General features: G+C 35.7%; 5 protein-coding genes across 8 annotated transcripts in view; 2 read left to right on the top strand and 3 right to left on the bottom strand.

Annotated features, from left to right (window-relative positions):
• Positions 1 to 16: 16 nt before the first annotated feature.
• On the bottom strand, positions 17 to 8,643 carry Ccdc39 (Coiled-coil domain containing protein 39). Its single transcript, XM_043419528.1, has 10 exons — positions 8,438 to 8,643; positions 7,304 to 7,729; positions 6,974 to 7,195; positions 5,776 to 6,183; positions 5,280 to 5,669; positions 4,933 to 5,187; positions 2,122 to 2,826; positions 1,609 to 2,008; positions 366 to 436; positions 17 to 266 (listed from the first exon to the last, which is right to left on the bottom strand). The coding sequence occupies exons 1-10, from the start codon at positions 8,534 to 8,536 to the stop codon at positions 162 to 164; spliced, it is 3,081 nt and encodes a 1,026-aa protein (XP_043275463.1). The 5' UTR covers positions 8,537 to 8,643; the 3' UTR covers positions 17 to 161.
• Ccm3 (programmed cell death protein 10 Ccm3) lies at positions 762 to 19,629 on the top strand. 2 transcript variants are annotated; one of them, XM_043419541.1, is made up of 6 exons: positions 16,846 to 17,035; positions 17,271 to 17,382; positions 17,706 to 17,883; positions 18,184 to 18,316; positions 18,435 to 18,599; positions 18,841 to 19,629. In XM_043419541.1, the coding sequence occupies exons 2-6, from the start codon at positions 17,311 to 17,313 to the stop codon at positions 18,923 to 18,925; spliced, it is 633 nt and encodes a 210-aa protein (XP_043275476.1). In that variant the 5' UTR covers positions 16,846 to 17,035; positions 17,271 to 17,310; the 3' UTR covers positions 18,926 to 19,629. The 2 variants fall into 2 exon arrangements, with proteins under 2 accessions (XP_043275477.1, XP_043275476.1); XM_043419542.1 differs by lacking the exons at positions 16,846 to 17,035; positions 17,271 to 17,382 and adding an exon at positions 762 to 862 and having other exon boundaries at positions 17,759 to 17,883.
• Arpc5 (Actin-related protein 2/3 complex, subunit 5) lies at positions 19,600 to 20,841 on the bottom strand. The gene is made up of 3 exons (XM_043419545.1): positions 20,480 to 20,841; positions 20,280 to 20,352; positions 19,600 to 20,132 (listed from the first exon to the last, which is right to left on the bottom strand). The coding sequence occupies exons 1-3, from the start codon at positions 20,638 to 20,640 to the stop codon at positions 19,893 to 19,895; spliced, it is 474 nt and encodes a 157-aa protein (XP_043275480.1). The 5' UTR covers positions 20,641 to 20,841; the 3' UTR covers positions 19,600 to 19,892.
• A 325-nt stretch (positions 20,842 to 21,166) lies between these two features.
• Positions 21,167 to 22,752, top strand: LOC122411024 (uncharacterized). Its single transcript, XM_043419544.1, has 4 exons — positions 21,167 to 21,695; positions 21,929 to 22,053; positions 22,124 to 22,234; positions 22,511 to 22,752. The coding sequence occupies exons 1-4, from the start codon at positions 21,553 to 21,555 to the stop codon at positions 22,642 to 22,644; spliced, it is 513 nt and encodes a 170-aa protein (XP_043275479.1). The 5' UTR covers positions 21,167 to 21,552; the 3' UTR covers positions 22,645 to 22,752.
• A 357-nt stretch (positions 22,753 to 23,109) lies between these two features.
• Miga (mitoguardin) overlaps positions 23,110 to 24,671 on the bottom strand; it is a 44,264-nt gene continuing 42,702 nt past the window's right edge. For all 3 annotated transcript variants that reach the window (XM_043419534.1, XM_043419536.1, XM_043419535.1), the window contains exon 8: positions 23,110 to 24,597. In XM_043419534.1, the coding sequence (XP_043275469.1) occupies positions 24,280 to 24,597 (318 nt within the window). In that variant the 3' untranslated portion in view covers positions 23,110 to 24,279. The remainder of the gene's footprint in view (positions 24,598 to 24,671) is intronic.

Here is a 24,671-nt window from a genome sequence, read left to right as displayed (position 1 = left end):
CTTTGGAGGCATCAACATAAAAACCGGCTCCTGTTCCAAAATCCCAACTATCATCTTCTCCAGGGAGATTCAGACCTCTCGGGCTGGTGTCCGGGGTGACAATGATCACTTTGTTCTCAGCTGCGTATCTCTGCGCACCAGCTTTTTGTACAAAATTTATTTCAGTACACTCCAACCCTGACAGCCAATAAATGACAGGTAGAGTTCGTTCCTCCGCTTCGGCTGGCAAGAATATACCAAAATTCATCTTGCACTTGAGTTCTTTGCTGTAATTAATTCATTTGGTGTAATGTTGTAATTAACTTACTTGAATCATGAAAAATTTAAATTAGAAAAACAATTAGTTCGTAAACTATATATTGTACCTCTGATGAGAAAATACTTTTTGCCATCCTCCAAAAGATTTGCTGCACGAAACTTGAGTTATCTCTGACATCTAAATTGAAAAAAAAAAAAAAAAAAAAAAAAAAAAACAAGTTTAATCCAAAAATTAAGAAATTTTTGCAAGTATAACTCCAATAATATTAATAAATCCAGGTTGTAAATGAGGTTAGCCTCGATGAATCAACTGTACCATGAGAAATAATTACGCTACTGCAATAATTAAATTAATGAAAAATAACACAATTTCGCGAATTCACATAAATACTCGTGTACTAATAACAGACTTGATTTGATCGCAAATCATACCAATAATACGTGAATATTTACATTTACAAATGCAGAAAATTCGGTACGCGATGTTCCGGTATAGCTAGTTCACTGTTCAACGATAAATGTGGAATATTGTGCATGCGGAAAACGTGGCAGCGCATCTTCGAGTTTTGAGTCGCAAATCATGTCTTACATTTGACTTTGTGATGTATGTATTTTGAACAAACATCGTGAATGCCTAAACCTTGCTAACGATAAACATAGAGATAATCCTTAAACTGAGATAACCTGGAGTAAAAACAACTTATCATCCTACTTTTCAGTTTGTCATTTGCACAGTAAACGCGATCATTTATACACGCACTGCTAGTATGTAACAAATATCAAAAAGATCCGTGCGAAAAAGTTATCTTAATGGTATACGAATGTCCGCAAAATAATGCATCTTATTAGTTCGGATGTAGCTGATAATAACCATTGCATATATATATATGTGTATACACCAGTAAGGTTACTTTGGCACTTTTTTGGAAATTTAACTTTCTTCAACAATGTTTCATACATAACTATAAAATTCGAATTACTCTATAAGCTTTAAAATTTTCACATCCAATATTATTTTTCCATGTAACTTTTGCTCAATCTATTCAAGGAATTTATGCAGATAAAATGACACTTTCTTTTTCGTTTTTATTTAAAATATAAAAATATCGAATCGCATCAATGTATTCTTCCGTCATCAGCAGAAAACTGTGTAATATTTTTGTAAAATATGTTTCAAAAAGCCAGTGAAAAAGTTTAGAAATACGAATGAAGCAGTAACCATGAATTAGTACAAATATTATGAAAATTTCCTAAGCGCATAATTATTTCGTTATTCGCATTCGATTCGCGGCAAATGTATGGGTAAATAATGTATGGGACGATAATGAAAGGATATTCATTTATTTCTACTCGATAAATGTTTAGTGACGATTCTGTGAGTTTCTTGGCTTCTCGCTGTGGATCTTGAAGATTGCTGAGCAGGACTGACGTATTTACGAGTAGATTGAGGATCGTTGGGTGAAAATTGGGCCTCGATATTGACGATATTGTGTATACGTCCGACACTTTCACGCGATGACGATAACAAACTTGTACGACTTCTCGTACGTTCGGTTGTTTCGCTCGTAGTTTCGCATCTGCTCGGACTCGGCGTAGGCTTGAGGTGTTGCGCACACGGCAGGACAATGTTTTTTGAGCTGAGCAGTTTTTTCAAATAACCTTCAATTTCAAGGTGACGAATCGTCAGTTCGGTAATGCGCTGGAGCGAAGCGAGGTTTTGTTCGTGGAGCTCGCGAGTCGCAATGTCTTTCTGAAAGTTCAAAAAGGCGTCAAAAAAAAAAAAACATCGAAGCAAACATAATTTTCGTTATGAAAAAATAATGCGGTTTGATAAATGTTGTCGGCAAAAATTGAGATTCGTACCTCTTGAAGAAGAATCATTTCGTCATTGGTACACTCGCAAATCCGTTGAATATCTTTGAACAATTTTTTCAAACTTTTGTCCGCCCGAAGAATTCTTTCACTTTGTTCAGTTATTTGTCGTTCAAGATTGGCGACGCACCACAACTTGTTGTCCTTTTCTTCCTTGGCGCGTCGAACATCTTCGAACGAGGTTTCGTAATTAATTCGCATTTTTTCGAAATCTTGTCTCGCCCGTTCGAATTGTTCTCTCCTTTCTCTCTTCGTTTCCACAACGTTGTACAATTCTTCGTCGAGTTTTCTTCTCTCCGCCGCTTCCGTTCCGTCCTCCTCGACGGGCCCAAGACTCGCTTTGTACTTGTCGTTGCAAGCGTTTACCACCCTAAGCGTATTTTCCATGCTGCGTATTTCTTGCTCCGTTCTTCTTATCGTCGCGTCCAATTTGTCACCTTGCTCTTGAAGCATATATTTTTCTTGGGCCCTCCGAGTAATGAGCAACGTCGTCGTTACTTCCGTCGTTCCATCGGCTTCCGTATTTTTTCCCATCGCTGCTACGCAAGTGTCGTAACGAATTTTCAAATTATGAACTTTCGATTTCCCCTCCATTATCAAAGCGCGTATTTCTCCGCAATCGCTCAACGCGAAACGCTTCTCCAGTATCAGAGACTCCTTGTGAACTTTTATCTCTGCGTTCCGTTCTTTCATTGCCTGCGCATATGCATTGGGAACCGTTTCATTCCAGCTTACAATTTTCATAACAATCCTCCGTTCAAAGTCTCGCATTTTACTATTTTCACTTTTAACTTTATTCTCGAGAATCTTTGTTTCCCCATGCGGGCGTTACGTTAAGGAGGCTGGCTACATTCGTCAAAATGATAAGAAATTTATCAAATTTGGTGATAATGTTCTTCGACATCAATAAGTACGAAGAGACAATTTTTTTCAAAATTTTCTTCTGCTTAGTTATCGAGTAATTGTGCATTAGGGTTGTTATGGACCAGCTCAAAATGCTACCACCAAGCTGAATTTTTTTCTGTGTGTTTATGACCCCTTCGCTGAATGCTCTGTGCAATTTGAAGGCGATTCACAGTACCGTTCTTGAGAAAAAAATTCGGAAAGTCAAAGTGTTAATGCGCGTTTTACATGACGCTTTCCGAACATTTTTCAGTTTTTTAGATGTATTTCCTAAAAAAATGCTACCACAGAGCTGAAAAAATTGGTACGGATTGATGAAATATCAGATTATCTTGTAGCATATCTTCGAAATTAGAATTTACAGCACCGTTTTAGAGTTATTCGAGTTTTTAATCGAAAATTCGCTGTAAAATCGAGTACGCAAAATATTACGCCGTGCTGGGAACGCGGCAACAGCGCAGACGGCACGGACACTCCCTACTTTACCCATACTCACAATCGGTAACCCTGTACAAAGCTATCATCCTAAAAATATCATAGTAAATGTTCGATTCGAGAAAAAATATTTATTTAAAAAATTTTAACAGTACCATCGTGTTCGCGAGAAAAAATCACGCGAAATGAAAAAAAAATACATCGAACTGCGACCATTCTAAGGGAAATTATCAAACTTGTTGACTAAGTCGCTCGAGCGGGTTGCGGAGCGCGAGGGGTACCCCCACCGCCGCGCCCGGGCGAGCGGCCGTCGCCGCGCTTTCAGCCGCGCGCTGTCGAGTAGATTACACGGATAACCGTGATGACAAAAACCCTGTTGGAGGTCAGTATTTTATCGAATCTCATAGCTGGAACCCTACGGAAAGCTATCGAATTTGATTTTTGCAAAAATCTCTATATCATCAACAGATATTTGCAAAAATATAAAAATATTCATATCTCGGTCTGTAATAGAGATATTGCGACTTTTTTTTTTTTAATTGTTCGTTTTTCAAAAACGCATCGAATGGTGCAAGATTTTCCCGAATATCTTTGTAACTTTGTCCAGAATTGCTATTTGTTTATAAGCAAGATTTTTAAAACGTCAAAAAACACTATTTATTATCAACAAAAACGATTTATTTATTCCAAAAAGTTTGTGCACGGTGACGCGAAGCTCCTCGATTTTTTTCTACGCTATAGGCCTTCATCGCCAAGTTCTATGGGATGTCAAAGTTTTTTCGAAGATCGCAAATTGTTGCTAAACTATATCTCACAGGTTAATAAATCTTGCACCATTCTCTTGGGCATTGAATTCCCTACATTTTATATGAATTTCAAACCGATAACTCTACAAACAAACGATTGTAGCAGCAAAAACAAAGTTGTGATTTTTTGTCTTTATTTGCAATTAACTGCTTAATTAACAATGATAGCGCATTTTCGTATAAGACCTTTTTTATAGAGGACGTTATGCCGAACAACTTTCCTGTGTTAAGTTTTTCGATCAGATGCGTTCCCTGAGGACCAATTAAAAAAAATCGATTTTTTTTTCAATAATTTTTTATTGCAAGTGTGCAAGTCGGATTTGTTCGAAAACTCAGGGCTATATTCCTGTGTAGGTCCAAACAACCTATAAAAAAACATTGGCTAACCTCTAGGTCTCTTGAATAGAACTTCGTAAAATATGGCCTAAGGTGACTGGACTACACGTAAACTTTAGTGATCAATTACTCGATAACTGTACACAAGAAAAATATTTAAAAATTTGTACTGTCAAATCTGACACTAAACAATATGTTCACCAAATTTTATTAAATTCTTATCATTTTGAAATTTTTTATGTATTTAACATGGTTTAGCATGGCAACATTGTATCGTCGCTAGCCACCCTCCTTAAACAACACAAGATTTTTCAATACTCACAGCTTCAATCTGGAGTCTGTACTTCTCGAGATTGTAAACTTTATCACCGATGCTGGCAAGGAGACGTTCAGCTTGAGAGACGCGAAGTCCTAAAATACTTTCTTCCACTTGTTTCTCCTCGTTTTGAGAAATCATGAATTTAAGTTTCTTTTCACCACCTTCCATCGAAAGGCTCAAGTCTTGTTTTTTATTTCTCAAACGTTGAAGCTCACCCTTGTCGCTCGTTATACCGTTGGATACTTTTATCATGTCTTGCTAAAAAAAAATTTTTTTAAATAGAATAAAATGTATAAAAATGTATCGATACAATATTTCGATTTATTTTCATACAGTTAAAAATCGATTACCTCCAAACAAGCAATTTGTCCCTCCAACAATTTGTTTACTTGGACTTTCTCGTTGTAAAGTTTCTCAAGCTCGGTGATGGTGCTTTGTTTTTTTGCCAATTCTGCTTTGTCGATGCCCCCCCCAGTTCCGGTCGCGCGTTCGAGGCGCATTTCACATTTTTCTATATCGATATCTAAATTATAAATCATTTTTTTCCTCTCGTCGAGCCGTTTTTCCTCGCGGATTTTATAAGCGGCAAGGAGTTCAGCTTTCTTCAATTCTCCTTGCTTTTGAAGATCAAGTATTTTCTTCTCGCTCTCGAGATCATTCGTTTGAGTTGTCGAACGAAGAATGAGGCTTTGCAAACGTGTTATTTCCTTGGCTATGCGATTTTTGCGTTTTGCCTCCTTCTGAAATTCGCCATTATTTTGTAAACTCTTTAATCTTAATCTTAATCAGAAACAACACTCCAATGGATTAAAATAATATTTATGCTGTCAAAGAAATATTAAAGACCTCGATCATTTCTTCCATTTGTATCGCTCCGTCGTTGTGATTCAATTTTTCATTTCCAACAACATCGAGAGTGGCTTGAATTTCTTCGATCTCGTGTCTCAATTCTTCAACCTTTCGACGTTTTTCGCTTATTATAGTCTTTTTACTTTTCCCATCGGTACGCATTTGGCGAATCCGTCTCGCGAGATCTCGAAGAGTTTTTCTCTGTGACGCGAGCTCGTGTTGATAAGCCTCAACCTCTCGGGTTATTCTACACCGTTCCTCCTTTATGAGAACAAGCTTTTTCTCCAGCTTACGAATCGAGTCTTCCGTTTGCTTATTGCTGCTCATCTGGTTGTCGAGAAATTGCTCGGACTCTCTGTACACTTCCATTCGATCGCAGCCTATTTCTCGAAGAGTGTCAATCTCCTATATAAAGGAAACAGTGAAGAATTTTTATTTTTCAATTTTCAACAATATATAACTAGTTCTCATTCAATTCAGTTTACTTGTGCGAGTAAAATTTTTAACGTTGCGCAACACACACACACACACAATATTAAGCCTTAGTGTGCACACCTTCACAGCGAGACATTTCGTGCACATGGGGTCACTTTGACCCCAGATCATATTTGCCATCGAATATCTCGGTGACCATGCGCTTTTCGGAATAAAAGGTTTAGTCACTTTTTGCAGTGAATTGATCCAACTTTAAGGCTGCAAAGTCGGATTTTCAAAAAAATTTTTTTTCATCGTTCAAAAACGTGCTCAAAGTTGATAGTGCGCGTAAAAAGCACTTTTTCGGCAAAATCTCTCGTAAAAAATTTAATTTTGAGTTTTGAAAAAAATCCTTACAGAGTTTTACAGACAAGGGTCCATGCTTTAAGGGAAAAATGGTCCACTTTGCAACCCTTCCAAAAAGTGTATTTATTTTGGAGTATGAAGTTGGCTATGCTCCCTACTTTTAGAGAGGGGATAACGATTTCTTAATATTGGGGGTTTTACTTGTGAGATGCTCATCTGTAAATGCTATTCATGTGAGAAAAAAATTTTGGGGTCAGCCTGACCCCAGATGCGCACTAAGGGTTAATGCGGATGTTTGTTGAAACGTATTAAATAATTATTGAAAAGAGCGTTTAATTTTATTGAAAGATTTTGAAAATTTTCTGGTATTCGACACTTTAGTCAGAATTCTTGAATATCCAAAGTTCATTTTTACCCTCAATGTCTCCTGAATTCCATTATCCCGTTGTTTAAGAACAGTAACACTCTGTTTCCAACAGTTTATCAATTGAAATTGTTCCTTCAAAGTCTCAACATAAAGCTTGGCTGTCCTGTCGAGCATTATCTCCATTTCAGTAACTTCGTTCACAGCTCGAATAAAGGCAAGCTTATGAGATTCCAGTTCGGTGGTCAATTTCTCGCGTTCCAATTGGAGTTTCTAAAAAGCCATAACTAACATAAATTATTTATTATTCAATCTATCATTCATTATTGTGAGGTAATACTTATAATAGTTGAAATGAGAAATGGAATTTTGTATATTTGCCTTGAATTGTTTCGCGTCGATTTTAATGAACGATTCGATTTTGTAACTTTTTTCTTCTTCACGATTCAAAGTGTGTTCCAGTTTTAAAAGGTTCTCCTTGTCGAATGCAAGAGTCTTTTTCGAATTTTCGATTTTACAGGCTATTTTAGCGAGCTCTTTTTCGAGGTACGCGTTTTTACTTTTCATTTCATTTTTCTCTTTTTCGAGATCTCGTATTTCCTGTGCGATAGCCGCGTCTCCACTCGTACTGAGTCTTGCCAAATGATCCTCTGCTTCCAGTTGAGTTGCATGAGCTGTGATGAGCTTTTGATTATGGTCGTGGTGATATTCGAGACTCGTTGCATGTTTTTCGATTGATTTTATCCTTTCTTCACTTCTTTCGAGCTCAGATACTAAACGTGCTTTTTTCTTATTCTTCTTTTCTATCTATTAAAAAAAACAAATGCCTATAATTAATGATTAATTCAAAAATCGTGTTTTCATTGTATATTTCTGATTCAACAAGTATTTCAAATGAAAATTTATTCGGTTTCTGTTCTCTATGTACATATCGGAAAATCGGTAAATTAATATTAGTAAAGAAACCGAGTCATTGGTGTTTCAGTACAATCGCAGATTATTATTAAACAATAGTATAACGTCATTTCGATTCAATTGGCGATCCACACTACCGATGGCGGCGCTCGTGTCCCTCGGAAAAATGGCGCTAAGATGATGGATCAGTCGGTAATGACAACCGTGAGTGCGAGAGAGATAGCTGCAAATTTTGAAAAGGAAATTTTTCCGCATCGTTCGTCTGATCGAAAAAATAAAAATGTCATCGGATTTTTGCGATCGTGCTGCGTACGATGACATTTTTATTATTTTAATCGGACGAACGATGTCAAAGAGTTTCAATTTCAAAAATTCGAGGTGTGATTACCGACTGAACCATCATCTTAACGACATTAATATTACGTGACAGATCGTCTGCTTTGCACTCCAACAGCAGTTCAAGAAAAATCCGCGAGGCGTCGCATGCTTAGTGTGGATCGCCAATGCACTTGCATCGATATAAAAAATTCATTGTTTTTTCCGCACTTCGTAAACATTTGGAATGCCACGAGAAAATTCATAACCCAATTTTTCACTTACTTCGATTTCCAAACGTTTGTTTTCTTCGTTTGCAACAGGAATTCGAAAACCATCTTTCCATCCCAGTTCATCAAGAACGTCTTCAAAAGAAACCCCCATTTTTGAGATATGGAGTAGTATATTTCTTTCGCGGTAAAAAAATGTCAAGATCACAGGGTTTCCTCGCTCCGTATACGATGTATTCGCAGTTTCGACGTCTAAGAAGGGAGTATCGTCGTGGATACAATTCGATAAAATAATATTTTCTTCGTTCCGGTTCCATGGCAACGCAGTTGTTGCCACTCTCGCCACTCTCGCCCGTAAACGTCAAAGAATAAAAATATATCTAGTAGGTTGAGTTTGTGACTTCGGACGACGAGTGGCAAATAATTTCAAAATATTTACCATGGATTATAATTAATTATAATAATTAATAAAAGATTTTGTCCTAGTTCTGTTTGAAAAAAGTGCAGCCTAATGGATGCAAAATTGCAAATATTTTTCATCAAACATCCAAAATCGGTCTCATATTAACAAGATTGAAATAGGTCTATTGTACAAAGTTGCCATCCTGTAAAAACTCAAATAGTTTTATTGTAAACAAACCATTTGGAACTGAACATTTTTGCGATTTTGCATTCACTGGCTAGCTTACATTTATTTTTCTTCAAAATTCAGTCAAAATATTTTACTAATATTTATTATAAATGGGAAAACTGGAAAATTCCCAAATTATAACGTGCCTTCTGCGCTGAAATACCGGACTTTGAAACAGAGAATTTGAATTCGACAAAATTTTGAAAAACTGTTTTTTTAAAATACTTTTATACCCCTTCTTTTGGAAGGACGACAAAAATTGCCATTTGTAGCCATACGTTTTTTAAATTTTTATACCTTTTTCTAGATAAATTTACGCAGAAAAAAAAAGAAATTATATAATTATATGCAGGGCAGCCATTAAATTTTTTCGAGACTGATAAAAGTTTATTAGATTCATGATTTCATCGAGCACTAACACTTTCTGTTATGAGAGCAAAAGAAAAATTTTCACTTTGCGATTTTTGAGGAAAAACAGGAAAATATCGAAAAGTGGCTTGAGCACTATATAGACATTTTTTTAAAAATCTGAATTTTGGGAAAATTACTTTTTTTTATGTACTATTTCCGTTGGAGCTCCGAGGAAAAAAAAATATCGATTTTTTTTGCATCACCCTAATCAAGAGACGCGGTAGCGGCTCGACGCCAAGTATTAAAAGGAAAAACTGCAGCGCAAAAGAAAAGCCAGCGCGAGCCCTGCCGCTACTCTTATATACGCGAATATGCCGGTTTTATGACGTCACAGAATTTTCAAATGGCTCTCACAAATAAACCATTTCATAAAACAGCTTGAAAATTTGTGACGATTTTTTTTCGATTTTTCTCTTTCCATTGGTCTTTGTTGCAAGTAAATCCGTCCAGTAGATCCTGAGATATGTAACGTTAGTGATTTAAAATCCATCATTTCGGGATTTTCATTTTCTTAGAGACAGAGGGGCGTAAGTTACGCTTGTTTACATTTGGACTTACGTCCTTTGCACGATTTCTTACTTTTGTCACACTCTACGTCACGCACTACGCTGAACGCGGCTACCCCCTCTCCTTCTGCGTCGTCGAGCGAGAGAGACAGAGAATGGGCGCACAGCGGGGGCAATACCAGCTCCTGGTTTGCGCATAAAATATGTATATAATTATATAATATATATTTCATTTATTAATATTAATTAATAATAAAATATTATTATAATAAATATTTTATTATAATTAATATATAATATAATATATATATTATATTATACAATATATAATATAAAATGATAATATTATAATAAAATAAAAAAATTGAATAATACGAATAACATTAAATAATAAATAATAAAAATAAAAAAAATATAAAATTCTGGTCGACGCCGCTGGATTTTTCGAGGATGTCTAGGGCGATAGCTCATGGGTTTTGGAGGACTAGGTTTAAGTACATTCTATCGCGATTTTCGATTTCTAGGTGGACGACCCCATAGTTTTTTATGTCCAGATATATTCCTCCATGGCTTTCGTCGTCTAGGTATGTTTTTTCATGGTTTTCGAGGTTTGGGTCGACGGCTCCTTAGTTTTCGATGTCCAGGTATGTTTCTCCATGGTTTTCGTGGTCTCGAATAATTCCTCTATGGGTTTCGATGTCTAGGTATATTCCTCTATGGTTTCTGATGTGCAGGTGTATATCTCCATAGTTTTTAATGTCCAGGTGTATTTCTCCATAGTTCTTTATGTCTAAGGTATATTTCTCCATGGTTTTCGTGGTCTAAGTATGTCTCTTCATGGTTTTCGCGGTCGAGGTCGACGGTTCCACAGTATTCGATGTCTAGGTATGTTTCTCCACGATTTTCGTGGTCTAGGATAATTTCTCCATGGGTTTTGATGTCTAGGTATATTCCTTCATGGTTTTCAATGTCTAGACGTGTTCCTTCATGGTTTTCGTGGTCCAGGTATATTCCTCCATGGTTTCCGATGTATGGATATGTTTCTCCATGGTTTTCGTGGTCTAAGTATGTTTCTTCATGGTGTTCGTAGTCGAGGTCGACAGCTCCACAGGTTTTGATGTCCAGGTATGTTTCTCTCGGGTTTTCGTGGTCGAGGATAATTCCTCCATGGGTTTCTTCGATGTCTAGGTATATTTCTCTATGGTTTTCGTGGTCTGGATATGTTTCTTCATGGTTTTCGCCGTCGAGGTCGACGGCTCCACAGTTTTCGATGTCCAAGTATGCTTCTCCATGGTTTTCGTGGCCTAGGATAATTCCTCCATGGGTTTTGATGTCTAGGTATATTCCTTCAGGGTTTTCGATGTCTGGATATGTACCTTCATGGTTTTCGTGGTCCAGGTATATTCCTCCGTGGTTTTCGATGTATGGATATGTTTCTCTATGGTTTTCGTGGTCTGGATATGTTTCTTCATGGTTTTCGCAGTCGAGGTCGACGGCTCCACAGTTTTCGAAGTCCAGGTATGTTTCTCTCGGGTTTTCGTGGTCTAGGATAATTCCTCCATGGGTTTCGATGTCTAGGTATATTCCTCCATGGTTTTCAATGTCTAGGCATGTTTCTTCATGGTTTTCGTGGTCTAGGATAATTCCTCCATGGTTTTCAATGTCTAGGCATGTTTCTTCATGGTTTTCGTGGTCTAGGATAATTCCTCCATGGTTTTCAATGTCTAGGCATGTTTCTTCATGGTTTTCGTGGTCTAGGATAATTCCTCCATGGGATTTGATGTCTAGGTATATTCCTTCATAGTTTTCGATGTCTGGATATGTTCCTACATGGTTTTCGTGGTCCAGGTATATTCCTCCATGGTTTTCGATGTATAGATATGTTTCTCTATGGTTTTCGTGGTCTACGTAGATTCTTCCATGGTTTTCGTGGTCTAGGTATGTTTTTTCATGGTTTTCGCAGTCGAGGTCGACGGCTCCACAGTTTTCAATGACGAAGTATGAAGGACCACGAAAACCATGTTCCTTCATGGTTTTCGTGGTCCAGGTATATTCCTCCATGTTTTTCGTCGTCCAGGTATATTCCTCCATGGTTTTCAATGTCTAGGCATGTTTCATCATGGTTTTCGTGGTTCAGGTATATTCCTCCATGGTTTTCGATGTCTGGGTATGTTTCTCCATGGTTTTCGTGGTCTAAGTTGATGGTTCCACAGTTTTCGATTGCTAGGTCTGAGTTTCCATAGTTTTTGTTCTCTAGGTATATTTCTTCATCATTTCCGTGATCTAGGTCGATGACTCCATACTTTTCGATGTCTAGGTATGTGTCTACATATTTTTCAATGTCTAGGTATATTCCTCCATGGTTTTGGATGTCCAGGTATATTTCTTCATAGTTTTAAATGTCTACGTATGTTCCTTCATGGTTTTCGTGGTCCAGGTATATTCCGTCATGGCTTTTGATGCTAGGTCAACAATTCCATAGTTTTCGATGTTTGGTTATGGTTCTCCATTTTTTTCGATGTCTACGTCGACAGCTCCATGGTTTTCGATGGCTAGGTATATTTCTCCATGGCTTTCGTCGTCCTGGTATGTTTTTTCATGCTTTTCGAGGTCTAGATCAACGGCTCCGTAGTTTTCAATGTCCAGGTATGTTTTCCCATTGTTTTCGTGGACTAGGTTGACGACTTCATAGTTTTCACTATCCCGGTCGATAGCTCCATAGTTTCCGACGTTAAGGTGAATTTGTCTATGGTTCCCGATATGAAAGTCAACGGCTCCATAGTTTCCGATAGTGTGGTGAGTTTTTCTAAGGTTTTCGATATCTAGGTCGTCGGCTCTATAGTTTTCGATGTCTAGTTTGGCGACTATAGGGTTTTCGATGTCTAGGTGGATGCCTTCGTATTGTTCAATATATATTCGACAATTTTATATTTCCCGATATTTAGGTAAACGGTGCAATGGTTTACGATATATTTCGTCATAGTTATCGATATCTAGATCGGGTGGGGATCAAATGTTGGAATGACTAAAATTTCGAACAGCTAAAATCTCGAGTTTATAAACTTCGAATGATAATATGGAGACAGATAGATTCGACTACAGCTTTGAATGCCGAAAATAAATAAAGCAGAAACTGCAACATTCGAAGCACGTTTACATCGAAAATAGAATGTAATAATCGCCCATAGGACGATGACTAAAATATCGATTTTTCGAAAATTCGACTATCACTCTTTCGATTCATAAATTACTATAGTCAGCGATACTGTGAAAATTCACAATTTTTAAAATATAATAACGAAAGACCAAATATTACTGAGGTTGAAATACTGAAACACCAAAAAGTCAAATGTTCAAAATAGCGAAACGTTAGAAAGTCGATCGATCATAATAAAGAAATACAGCGGAGCTCCAAATACACGCGTCTCACTCACTCACTTACTCAGACCGGTGATCTCCAATTTTTAAACATCGCCATTTTGACTTTCCCTTTTCGAACTATCGCTATTCCACATATCGAAGTTTTATAGGCTCGAAAAATTCACTTTCGATTTTTTGCTACTCTATATTCTGGTCTGTCTGTAAAACAATTACTCTCCATATTGAATTCGAAAATATGAACTTTTGACATTCGTACGGTCTGTAAAAATTGCATTCGAAATGCAAACTATTGAAATATATATTTTCGAATAAATGCGAATTCAAAGAAAAAATATTCGATTAAAGACGTAATCTGCTAAATAGTCGATCGGGAATAAGAATTTCGAATTACTTATTTTTCTCCAATCTTACATGACGAATTTATTAATTTCGAAATATCGACCATTCTACAATTCGGTTATTCGAAATTTCGAACCCCACCCATCTAGATCTGCGATTTAATAGTTTACATTGACGAGGCAGGTTCAGACGTTACAGAAGATCATGAAAAAATGTCACTGGACACCAATAACCATAAAGCTGTGGTCTTAGACATTGAATACCATGGAAACATCTCCTTGGACATTGCAAACCATTGACAGTATCCATGTCAACATGGAATCCATGAATGAGAAGAAGATAGTTTCAAAAATCATTTTTCCAAGTAAACAAGTGGAGGTTTCAAAAAAAGGAATAGAAAATGAAAATATCATCCCATTGCATAGGTATTTCCCAATCTTTCATTGGAAAATTCGAGTTGCTGAATGGATAATCAAAATCGTCACCATTATTGCTTGTAAAAGGTTTCAACTCACATGAACATAACCGCACAGTTTTCGTCCGTCTACATAGAAAAATTAGCTGTGTTGATTGCTTTTGTCATATAGTGAAAATCACTCACCTTGAAATAAATCGTTTCAAAAATTTTCGTTTAAGACGAGGAATGTATTTTTTTTCTTAAGTAAATATTGTTACCGCGGTAAAATCCAAGTAAAATCAGAAAAAAAAATAATTGACAAAGTAAGAAAAGAACGCCAATTATTAAAAGGTCGCGACCGTAGTTTCCAATAATTTACTATATTTGCATTTTCAATAAAAAACTTCAAAATATAAAAAAAAAATGAGATCGTTTTCTGAAGTTGACAAATATAGTGAATGAAATACGATTCCCATATAGTTGTCACGTCTCGCAAAAAGAAGTGAAATCAGTAAATATTAAAACTTCAAAAAGTAAAAAAGGCACGCCAAGTATTAAAAGGTCGTGACCGTCGTTTTAAATGATTTTCTATATTCGCATTGTCAATAAATAAATTTTAAAAAATGTTTAACTGTGAAAAAATATGAGATCTATTGTAACATATACAGTGAATGAATTACGTTTCCTGTAGGAATTCTGAATTTTGGAAATAAAAAAAAAATGAGATCATTTTCCAACGTAGCCAAGTACAGTGAATGAATTAAGGTTCTTGTGGAATTCATTCGTGTACACTTTTAGCCCTAATCCCTCACTTATTCAGAAAAATTTTCCAGCAAACGTCACAGAGCAACAAAGGTTTCTCGAATAATTCTGCAATTATTAAGAGATTATCATCTGTTTTTACTCTAGCTCGGGTTATAAACTTAAAACAGTTTACGCGTACAAGTGCATGCATTGTATCTATACGATGAACTGCACAAATTCATTTTCAACATTACACACAAGCTTGGCGTGCATGGTTTTCAATCGGAAGCTCGGCGAAGGAATGCCTCATCCGTCCATATATTTGAAGAAAACTTGATGATCCTCTCATGTAATTGTTTTTTAATTTGCCATCCCTTTTCCATCCAACTATTTTATTGAGTAGTTCGACGTGAGATCCCGCGCTGTGTACACAAAGAAAAATATCTATTCTTGACTAGTTTGACTGATAAATTCATTACTCCAAATGTTTCGTATTCAACGCGTTTTCTTTTCTGAAATCAATGTTTACACAGCTTACTTCTTTGTTCATCCATTTCAATACTTGTGTAATTCATCCAATCATCTGCCCATTTGGTAAAAAAAAGAGTGTACGGACAAACGAGTGAAAGTGACGCGTGGATAAATTAAAATGCGTATGGGCATGAAAGAATGGCCATATCTATCCGTACAAGATAAAGGCATATAAAGGGATTGATTGATTTCATTTCTTTATCCGTTCGTTTAATTATTCAATTTTATCCACAAATTTGACCTATCTGTATTGTTTACCAAATCATTATATAACAGGGCCCCTCGTATTTTATTGGGGGATCGTTTTTTTTCACACTCGTTCATACAATTCTAATTAATTATTGTTTTTATAGTAAATTTGAACAATTGTCTCTTCCCGAGCTTCCGATTGAAAACCATGCACGCCAAGCTTGTGTGTAATGTTGAAAATGAATTTGTGCAGTTCATCGTATAGATACAATGCATGCACTTGTACGCGTAAACTGTTTTAAGTTTATAACCCGAGCTAGCATAAAAACAGATGATAATCTCTTAATAATTGCAGAATTATTCGAGAAACCTTTGTTGCTCTGTGACGTTTGCTGGAAAATTTTTCTGAATAAGTGAGGGATTAGGGCTAAAAGTGTACACGAATGAATTCCACAAGAACCTTAATTCATTCACTGTACTTGGCTACGTTGGAAAATGATCTCATTTTTTTTTTATTTCCAAAATTCAGAATTCCTACAGGAAACGTAATTCATTCACTGTATATGTTACAATAGATCTCATATTTTTTCACAGTTAAACATTTTTTAAAATTTATTTATTGACAATGCGAATATAGAAAATCATTTAAAACGACGGTCACGACCTTTTAATACTTGGCGTGCCTTTTTTACTTTTTGAAGTTTATATATATACGCGTTTAATTAAATCATTCCTAAATACGAAGCGATGTTAGAAAATAGCACGTCTGCACATAGAGAAACTGGAAAAAACGGGGAAGCCGGGTAATCCGGATTTTTTTGTGGCAAAGGAAAAAGTATAGACTCTTGAAATTCGGAAAGTTTATTTATTGATATTTCAACTTTATGGCAGAATTTTTTCACTCCGATATCTCTCTGATGGATTCGCTATTACACCGCTCCATTGCGGGACCCGGCGTATGTTTCTCCATGGTTTCCACGATTTTGGGGGATTGATTTCCTGAAATCAAGAAACCAAAGATTTTTCATTTATAATGCAGGAATGGGTTATCGACTGAGCTAAAATCGTACGAAAATATAAAAAATTGAAGAACGTTCATTCGCTTTGAAAGAAAACTTCGATTTGAAAAATATAATCTTGAGCACTAGATCTCTCCCTTCCCCCTTCCAAAGTCACCGAAGTTTTGGAGCATCTCATCAAATTCACTAAAGCAATAAGTCAGCCAGAACCAACCATATATAACCTTCACGCACCGTAAGCAGGCGCTACACTGCGAGCGTTGGCCGAAACACGCAGGTCGAAACGCCCTGAATATAGAAGGCCCAACCGACAAGGAAGAACGGAAGAAAGAAAGAAAGAAAAAATTGTTTTCTCGTGCATCGTCGTCGTCGTCGTCGTCGTCGTCGCCGTCAGCCGTCATTCTAGGGTTGTCGCGGCGGGCATCGTATTTACAGTTGTTTTTATTACTTTGTACCCTAAAAATACGGAAAATATACATTTCCCCTCAGAGGAAACGTATTCAAGGTTAATCTCTTTCTAGTAGGGCTCTTTAGTGACAGCTGTCAGAAAACACAATCATGATCGGTTATTGAAGTTTGTTATTTCCTCTTTTTTTTTCATACAACTCTCAATATTAAACTCTGCTTTTCTTATTTGTGGCGTTTCCATCGATGCACTCGGGAATTATTACCTTTGATTCATAAACTGATAACAAATATATCTTTCGCGTCAACTTGGACGCACGGCCTGTAATCCGTAGTCAGATTTTTACAAAAAATATCAAACATCCCGTTTGAAGGATGACAATGGGAGATGAGACTCCAGTTACATCACTTGTTCTGCCCGTAATATTACGACCTATACTGGCAAAGGTAACGTTAAAAACAATAAGACACCATTTATGTTGTCGCGTGATTAAAAAAATTAGGGTTTCAATTTCGACGATGTAACTTTTATTCGTATTTTTTTTTCCCCACTATTCATAATAGTGGCATTGGTTCCCAGCGATCACATTTTTCATTTTTAAATCAAATAATCCATCGGTTGACATTTGATAACCAACAAGAACAAGATTACTCACTGACAAAAATTCAACAGTATACATATGATTGGATAATATATGAATTTCGTTTTTCTCGTTATTTTTTACACACAACAAAAATAACTGTTCGTTTATTTATTTATTTCCAAACAGCTTGAAACGCAAAATGTTGTTGCTGCTCAGACTTTGCGAACTGCTCTTTTCAGAGCCGAGAGCAGCTATCCTGGTATCACTCATGATCTTGTACTGGGAATTGTACGGAGAGGAGAGTTGAGCTTGGATATGAATGCAAGCGTATTACGCTTGCAGGGAACCGCATCCGACTGCGACGGTTAGTAATGAAAATGCTTTGATAGTTTATATACTTTTTAAAATTCTATTATATATCCATGCGATACGATAAAAAAATTTTCAGAAATTCCAATTAAATATTGCAAAGATTTTGTCACACCCATCATTTTGTCCAATGAGTTCAGAAAAATATTCCCTAAATTTTCTGTGGGCTTTGCAAAATGAATAATGTTCGAACCATTGAAAGTGGAATAAGTTGATCTTTACATTTGGAACAAATTATCGCTATAGGTTGTTGATTTATTAAGAACCAAAATTTTTATGATTTCAACTTGAATAGTTGTAGAATATCGTTCAGCACGCTCTGAAGATGCTTTCCAGGAGCTCAACAGAAAGTCAACAGCTTTGAAAAGAATACTGAGCAGAATCCCTGATGAAATAACAGACCGTAAAACGTTTTTGGAAACAATCAAGTAAGTTTTAACCATTGTCGTAATTTTTATAAGTTTTTTTACCTGGTGCATTGTTATTTCGGACATTTCCCCATAACGTTTTTATATTTGTATATCCAATTAACAATAAATTTTTTAGAGAAATTGCAAGTGCGATTAAAAAGTTGTTGGATGCTGTAAATGAAGTGACAGGCTTCATACCAGGATCAGCTGGAAAACAAGCACTGGACCAGCGTAAGAGAGAATTTGTCAAGTACAGCAAGAGATTCAGTAATACGCTCAAAGAGTATTTTAAGGAAGGACAGTAAGTATGAAAAAGTCAAGAAGCTACGAGTACCAACCAATACTTACAATTTCAGCAACCCTGTCCATCGATCGTATACGCTTTTGAAAGTTCGAGTGCCCGTTAAGCATTTGAGAAAAAAAACTTAAATTGTATTCAATGGTACATTGGAAAGAAATGGCCTGGGTCAAGGTGACCCATTGACAGTAATTTAGAGTTGAAATTGAAGGGATGAATTTTAACAACAATGAAAATGTTTCAGGGCAAAAGCAGTATTTATCAGTGCACTATTTTTGATCCGTCAGACCAACATGATAATGGTTACTGTAAAAAACAAGTGCGAATAATGAGGAAAGGACGAGAGAGAGACCGATTAACCGAGTATACTGAAAAAAAGACAATAGGACATAAGAACGAAACGTCATCAGTTTGAAGTTATTATCAGCGGTAATAAATATTTAAGAGTTATTTTAGAGAAACGATTGCGATTGTGGAACAACGATCGTGTTAAACAATAATTGTTATACTTTTCCTCGCCAAGAGATTCAATACGTTTCTCAATTGAATAATAATAAAAAAAATTGCCACATTACATCATAGAAAAAAATTGTCTCTATGAGCAATGACAAATCATATAGCGATATATAATATGGGTCAACAGTTCTTTTTTATTGATGGAGTAACAAGTAATGAATTATTGCTAAGATTGTATTCTCTCGTTGAGAAAATCACGATATTTGATACGTCGACTCGAATGACCCTAGCGGATTGTACGACCAGGCATCGGTCAAAAAAAGTACAAAAACGACCGAAGTTGGTCGTTTTTCGGTTCTTTTCGACCAATTTCGGTCGTCTTTGTACTTTTTTAGACCAATGCCTGGTCGTACAATCCGCTAGGGGACACATTGTTTTTTGTTTTTTGTCTTTCCTATTGTTTCTCTTTTCTATACAACATGAATGATGAACATAATTGTTGTTGTTGTTAAGTTTTATCATAACTATCCAATCGTATCGCAATATATAGAAGAAATAAAAATGATTTTATTGAAAACAGTTTCTGCACATATACCTGTAGCTCATGTTTATTAATTGTAGGTTTTTCTTCCTTTATCATGGAAAGTTCTTACTTGGCTATCTACCTATTGCTGTTATTCAGTTTGACGTCATGAAACTTTCAATTGATGCAATTGCATCGTTTTTTCTGACTTTTTGAGTCAACCAAATAAACTTAATGGTAATCCTTCAGAATGACGTAAAATTCTTGTGCAAGAGAGTTAGAGAGACAAATCAAGAGACAGAGAGGAGCAATCCGACTCAAGCTTTTTTACTGTCCGCTAAAACTCTCATGATGCTTCCTATTCCGTTGATGTTGTACACTTTTTCATGCCACACTAACAAATGAGCACTGCTGTCTTTGGTTGGTATTTCGAAGCCTCTGTAAATATATTTCATCAGTACGTCCACCTGATCTCGGTCCAGTTGCGCCAAACAGTCATCCATTTGATTAGATTTTATGCTTAAAAGTACTTTCTGTGCCAGATTCCTTGCATTGTCCTGTATCCATTAAAATAAGACATGCATTATATATGTATATTTTTTCTTCAAAATTTTGATAAAATACATAATTGAAAAGAACAGAAATCATAATTGAAGTGAAAGCAGAAGATTCGCCGCAAGTGGAAATACATTTTTTTAGGTTACCTTGATTTGTTGATTTTTCGAGCCCAAAGGAGCACACTTGAGAACAGAAATCAGGGCATCAGCATTCCTTCCTTTGAATATAAATTAAGGAAAAATATGTCGAGAAGCCTTGAATTATAAAAAGAAAAAGTTCAAAAAAATATGGCAAGACTGAGAGAGATTAGATAGAAGAATGAAAATGAGTCATATGTAAAGGATATTGGGTGAGAAGTTGAAGAATTTCGCTTTCATCGGGTCCGGTAGGTCCGATAGCTCCGCCGTCATTCTCCTCGTCTTGAAAACCATTTTCGCTGTATTCGTCAATGTCGATTTTACGAAAACCCGTACCCGTAACGTCTTTTCCATCGTCGAATCTCGACATTTTTTACGATAAATGCTAAATTATGACTTATATTCTATTTTTGACTTGACGTTTAACGCAACAATACATATACGATCACGCCCGGTTGGGGTTAAAAAACGTTCGTAAAACAATATCCCGTTTGCCTTTATTTATCCACATATAAATTCTCAGCGTTCAGAAATTATGTTTTGAGTTGCAATCGTGGATCGTGGTTGCAATGGTTGCAATTTGCGATTGGTTAAATAACCGAGGAAATTACCAACGGTAATATAAACATATAAATGTTTGAGATTGGATAGTTCCGACGTTCCGACGATTCCGACGCTGCTTTACCGATAAATTTTCCATGAAAAAACGTTTCGTTATATCCACCACCGCGATAACTACGTCAACCGCGATGCGACCACACAAACGGAATCAGTCGCTGTGTGTGTAATATGGAAGATCTGGAATCCTCGCTAAGGTGATAATTTATATTTTTTATGAATATGAATGGTCCACCGAATAGCTGTAATGAGGATGGGTTAAGGAAAATGATTATTAGCATCGAAAGAAATGTCCCTATTTACGAACTATTATCAACGAATTGAAACGTACATGAATTCGTTGCTATTGTAAAAGCGTAAAGAATTTCAATCAAAATCTTTTGAGACGGAGGCTATATATTTATAAACATCTGTCAAAAGGGTCAAAAGAGGATAAGCAAGTAAACAACACAAGCGTTACGAGCGGCGGCGCTCTGGCAGCCCTGGGGAAATAATATCATAATAACAACAAACAGGTGTTTTTGTTCTTTGTGTCAAGTTCGATTTCAAATTTTTTTTTTCCTCGCGTTCCTTCGTATTTGCTACGACGAAGTTAATCCGAAATTACTTTTGTTAAAAAATAAATAGCTTACATACATATTTCGCTTTTTCAAACCTCGTAGTTATGAATATTCCAGCCTTAATTCCAAGCTTTCCAACCCCAAAAGTTATATGGTATCAAACCGACGTAAGTGTGACATTACGAATAATGCTGGTGGACGTCGACGATTATTTTCTTCTAGTTGATGAAGATCACCTTAGATTTAGGTAAATGAATAAACTCGAAAAAGCATAATCGCAATTCGGAAATTTAAAAAAGAATCCCCATTCAAATTTTGTTGAAATACTCATAAAAAATTATGGATATATTTGGGAGGGAAGAAAAAAAAATTACATGTATGCGAAGAAAGTTGGAGAAGCGGACTGTAAAATGTGAATTTCCATGTTTTTTAACATTTTTGCATGCATACAATTTTATCCTTTCTCGTTTCGCTTACCAGCACAACTGTAAACGGCCGACCCTACTATCTCTGTTTATATCTTTTCGGCGCTATCATACCAGAAAAATGTTCTCACCGTAATACAGGAACAGAGATCAAAGTGAATTTACCGAAAGCCCATAAATGTAAGTAGAAAAATTACAAGGTCTTTAAAATTATTCTCAAACATTTAAAAATCTCGTTTTGTTTTTTCAGGGATTAGGTGGATGAGATTGTGTCTAGAGAAAGAAAGTAATCCACACATTTCAGCAGACCTTGAAAAATTACATGACGAAACGATTATACCAAAATACTTTGTAAAAAGAGGTTTGTAGAAATAGATGGATCATTTTCTCATAAACCTCGTACTTTCCATAACCAGTAAGGAAAAATTTAGGTTTTGTAAATCTCGATTGAAGAAAAAATGCATTTGAAACAATTTCTCAATGCGCTTAAAAAAATATATTTCTGGGATTTTCTTACCAAAAATTCTTTCCTGATTCGGAGCTTCATATTTCACATTAATAAGAATTCAGTAGGTCGGGGGGGATTGACATCTCATTGAGGGTTCAATGAATTGAGTAGAAAATTTCAAATTTACAGATTGGGATGATATTAATGAATATAAGCGTCAGAACAATATTGTCAACATTCCCCCTGCCGAACACTCTACCGATGACAGTGAATCTGAGGATGAGATGATGGATGCGCTGATTGATGCTGCTGATGCATTTTGACAACAGTTTTTCTATGAACCTTGAGTCAATGTCTTGTCAGTCAACTTCATAAACATATGTATAAAGATCTAATTGATTTTAATGAAAAATATAGTAAATGAAAAAGTATTCGATAACTGTAAAACGAACGAAATGTATGAAGAAGGTTTTGTGCATAGGCGTAGAGCAATACTTTATCACTAAACTTTCTATTTTTATTTTATTCAGTTAGTAGCCATTATTTAGCTTTTAAATATTGTATTCCAATTGTTTTCATTTTAAAATAATAATGACTCCAATTTTTTCTACATATACTCATTATATAGAAATTTGAAAATTCATTTTTTCAGAACAATGCAAAATTAAAAATGTTGAATATAGTGGATGAAAAAAAAAATAACGAAATAGGATGAGGGGGTAGAAAAAAGTATATATTTTCAAAAATCATACAAACATCTCTTGGCTCAGCACTGACAGATAAAAACATTTGCATTTTTTTTCCATCTTTATTTAGGCAAGGTGGAACATGCCACAGTCAGTATTTGTTTTTTTTCTTTCATAGATAAATGCAGTGATGACCGATAGTGGACGGCTATAAACAAAAATTTAACTCTAAATATTTGAATTTTAAAGAGCAACGAAACACGAAAACAGAAGAGTAGAATTATATTTTTAGGTAAACAGTCAAATTTAGAGTAGTGGGTAAGGTGTGTGCGCATGTATCCTAGCGTTAAAACATTTTGTTAAATACACAGTATTACCTCGAGTACGATCATAAGGAATGTTTCGTGAGATCTTCAAATACGTGAATATTTCTTACTTAACGCCATAAAAAGTAATATAATAACTCGACGAAAATGTTGGAACGGAATTGTATAGCCGAATATTAAATTTCACTTAAAGTTCCTAATATTTTCTTAAATTTTTATGTCAATACGATTTGAGAGTTCCTACGTGGCAGTGTGCTTATAAAAAATAAAAAAAAAAATCATCCGACTCATAACTTTTATTATACAAAAAGAAAACGTAGTGAAAAGACTTAACTTTTTCATCACATTTCTTTTTTGCGACCTATCCGAGGTGAATTAAAATCATACTGTACAATGAGGGACTATTATATATATATATATATATATATATATATATATATTATTAAATATGAAAATGACCCTTGGATCTTATCGATCGAGTAGTGTTCCATTCGTCGTAATTAAAGGTTATTTTCAATTCGAAAAACCATTGGCTTCGGCTACATTATCTAATTCATCGGGCATATTCCTGAGATTAAATCTATTTTTTTTTATACACACGATTCTATGTTGTGCATACATAGTTCATATATCATTGTATATATATAGACTTTTACGAATTTTATAAAATCTTATCCCTGAAAGCCCTTTCAAGGAGGGTACCTAAAAAGAGGCTCGTCTTCTTCGATTTTGACATTCGACGAGAAAAATTGAAGGGTTAGACTAGAAATAATGTGATACAAACTGCGTGTTCCTCAATTGGAATAGAACAACAAGTCTCTTTATCGGGTAGAAGGAAATTCGTATGAATTGTTAGTTGAACGGATTTTCGATAGTTATTCGTCTTCTGAATAAATTATTTAAGCTACTAATTTTCGTATTTCGTTAATATCTTGATTTATGATTTTTAACCATCCTCGAGTGCCAACCGCTGATTAATATTCGCCACTCTTATACGCATTTCGTGAAGTATATCTTCCGCCAAATGATCAACGTTAGTGTACCTCACTTTGAAGAAATTGAATATGTCGACGAGAAACTCGATAACCTGCTCACGAAAATAGTTACAAGTCGAATTGAGACTACCCTCCGGCCCTAGAAAACCCCATACGAGCACCGGTGATATCTGTTCCGATATCGAGTAGAAATGCGCCAAGAAGCCCTTGTCGTACTTCAGCATCTGGCGCTTTCCCATCAGAACCGACCACACTGCTGTTCCAATAGCCTTCAACAAAAGTTTCATAAAATTAAATCGACATACATAATATTTTTTCCTCGACGAAATTTTTACATTCTCTT

The sequence above is a fragment of the Venturia canescens genome, chromosome 5 (assembly GCF_019457755.1).
Source record: "Venturia canescens isolate UGA chromosome 5, ASM1945775v1, whole genome shotgun sequence".
In the NCBI taxonomy this organism is placed as follows: Eukaryota; Metazoa; Arthropoda; class Insecta; order Hymenoptera; family Ichneumonidae; genus Venturia; species Venturia canescens.
Note: the sequence above shows the minus strand (reverse complement) of the source record. Positions and strands in the feature narration are given on the sequence as shown.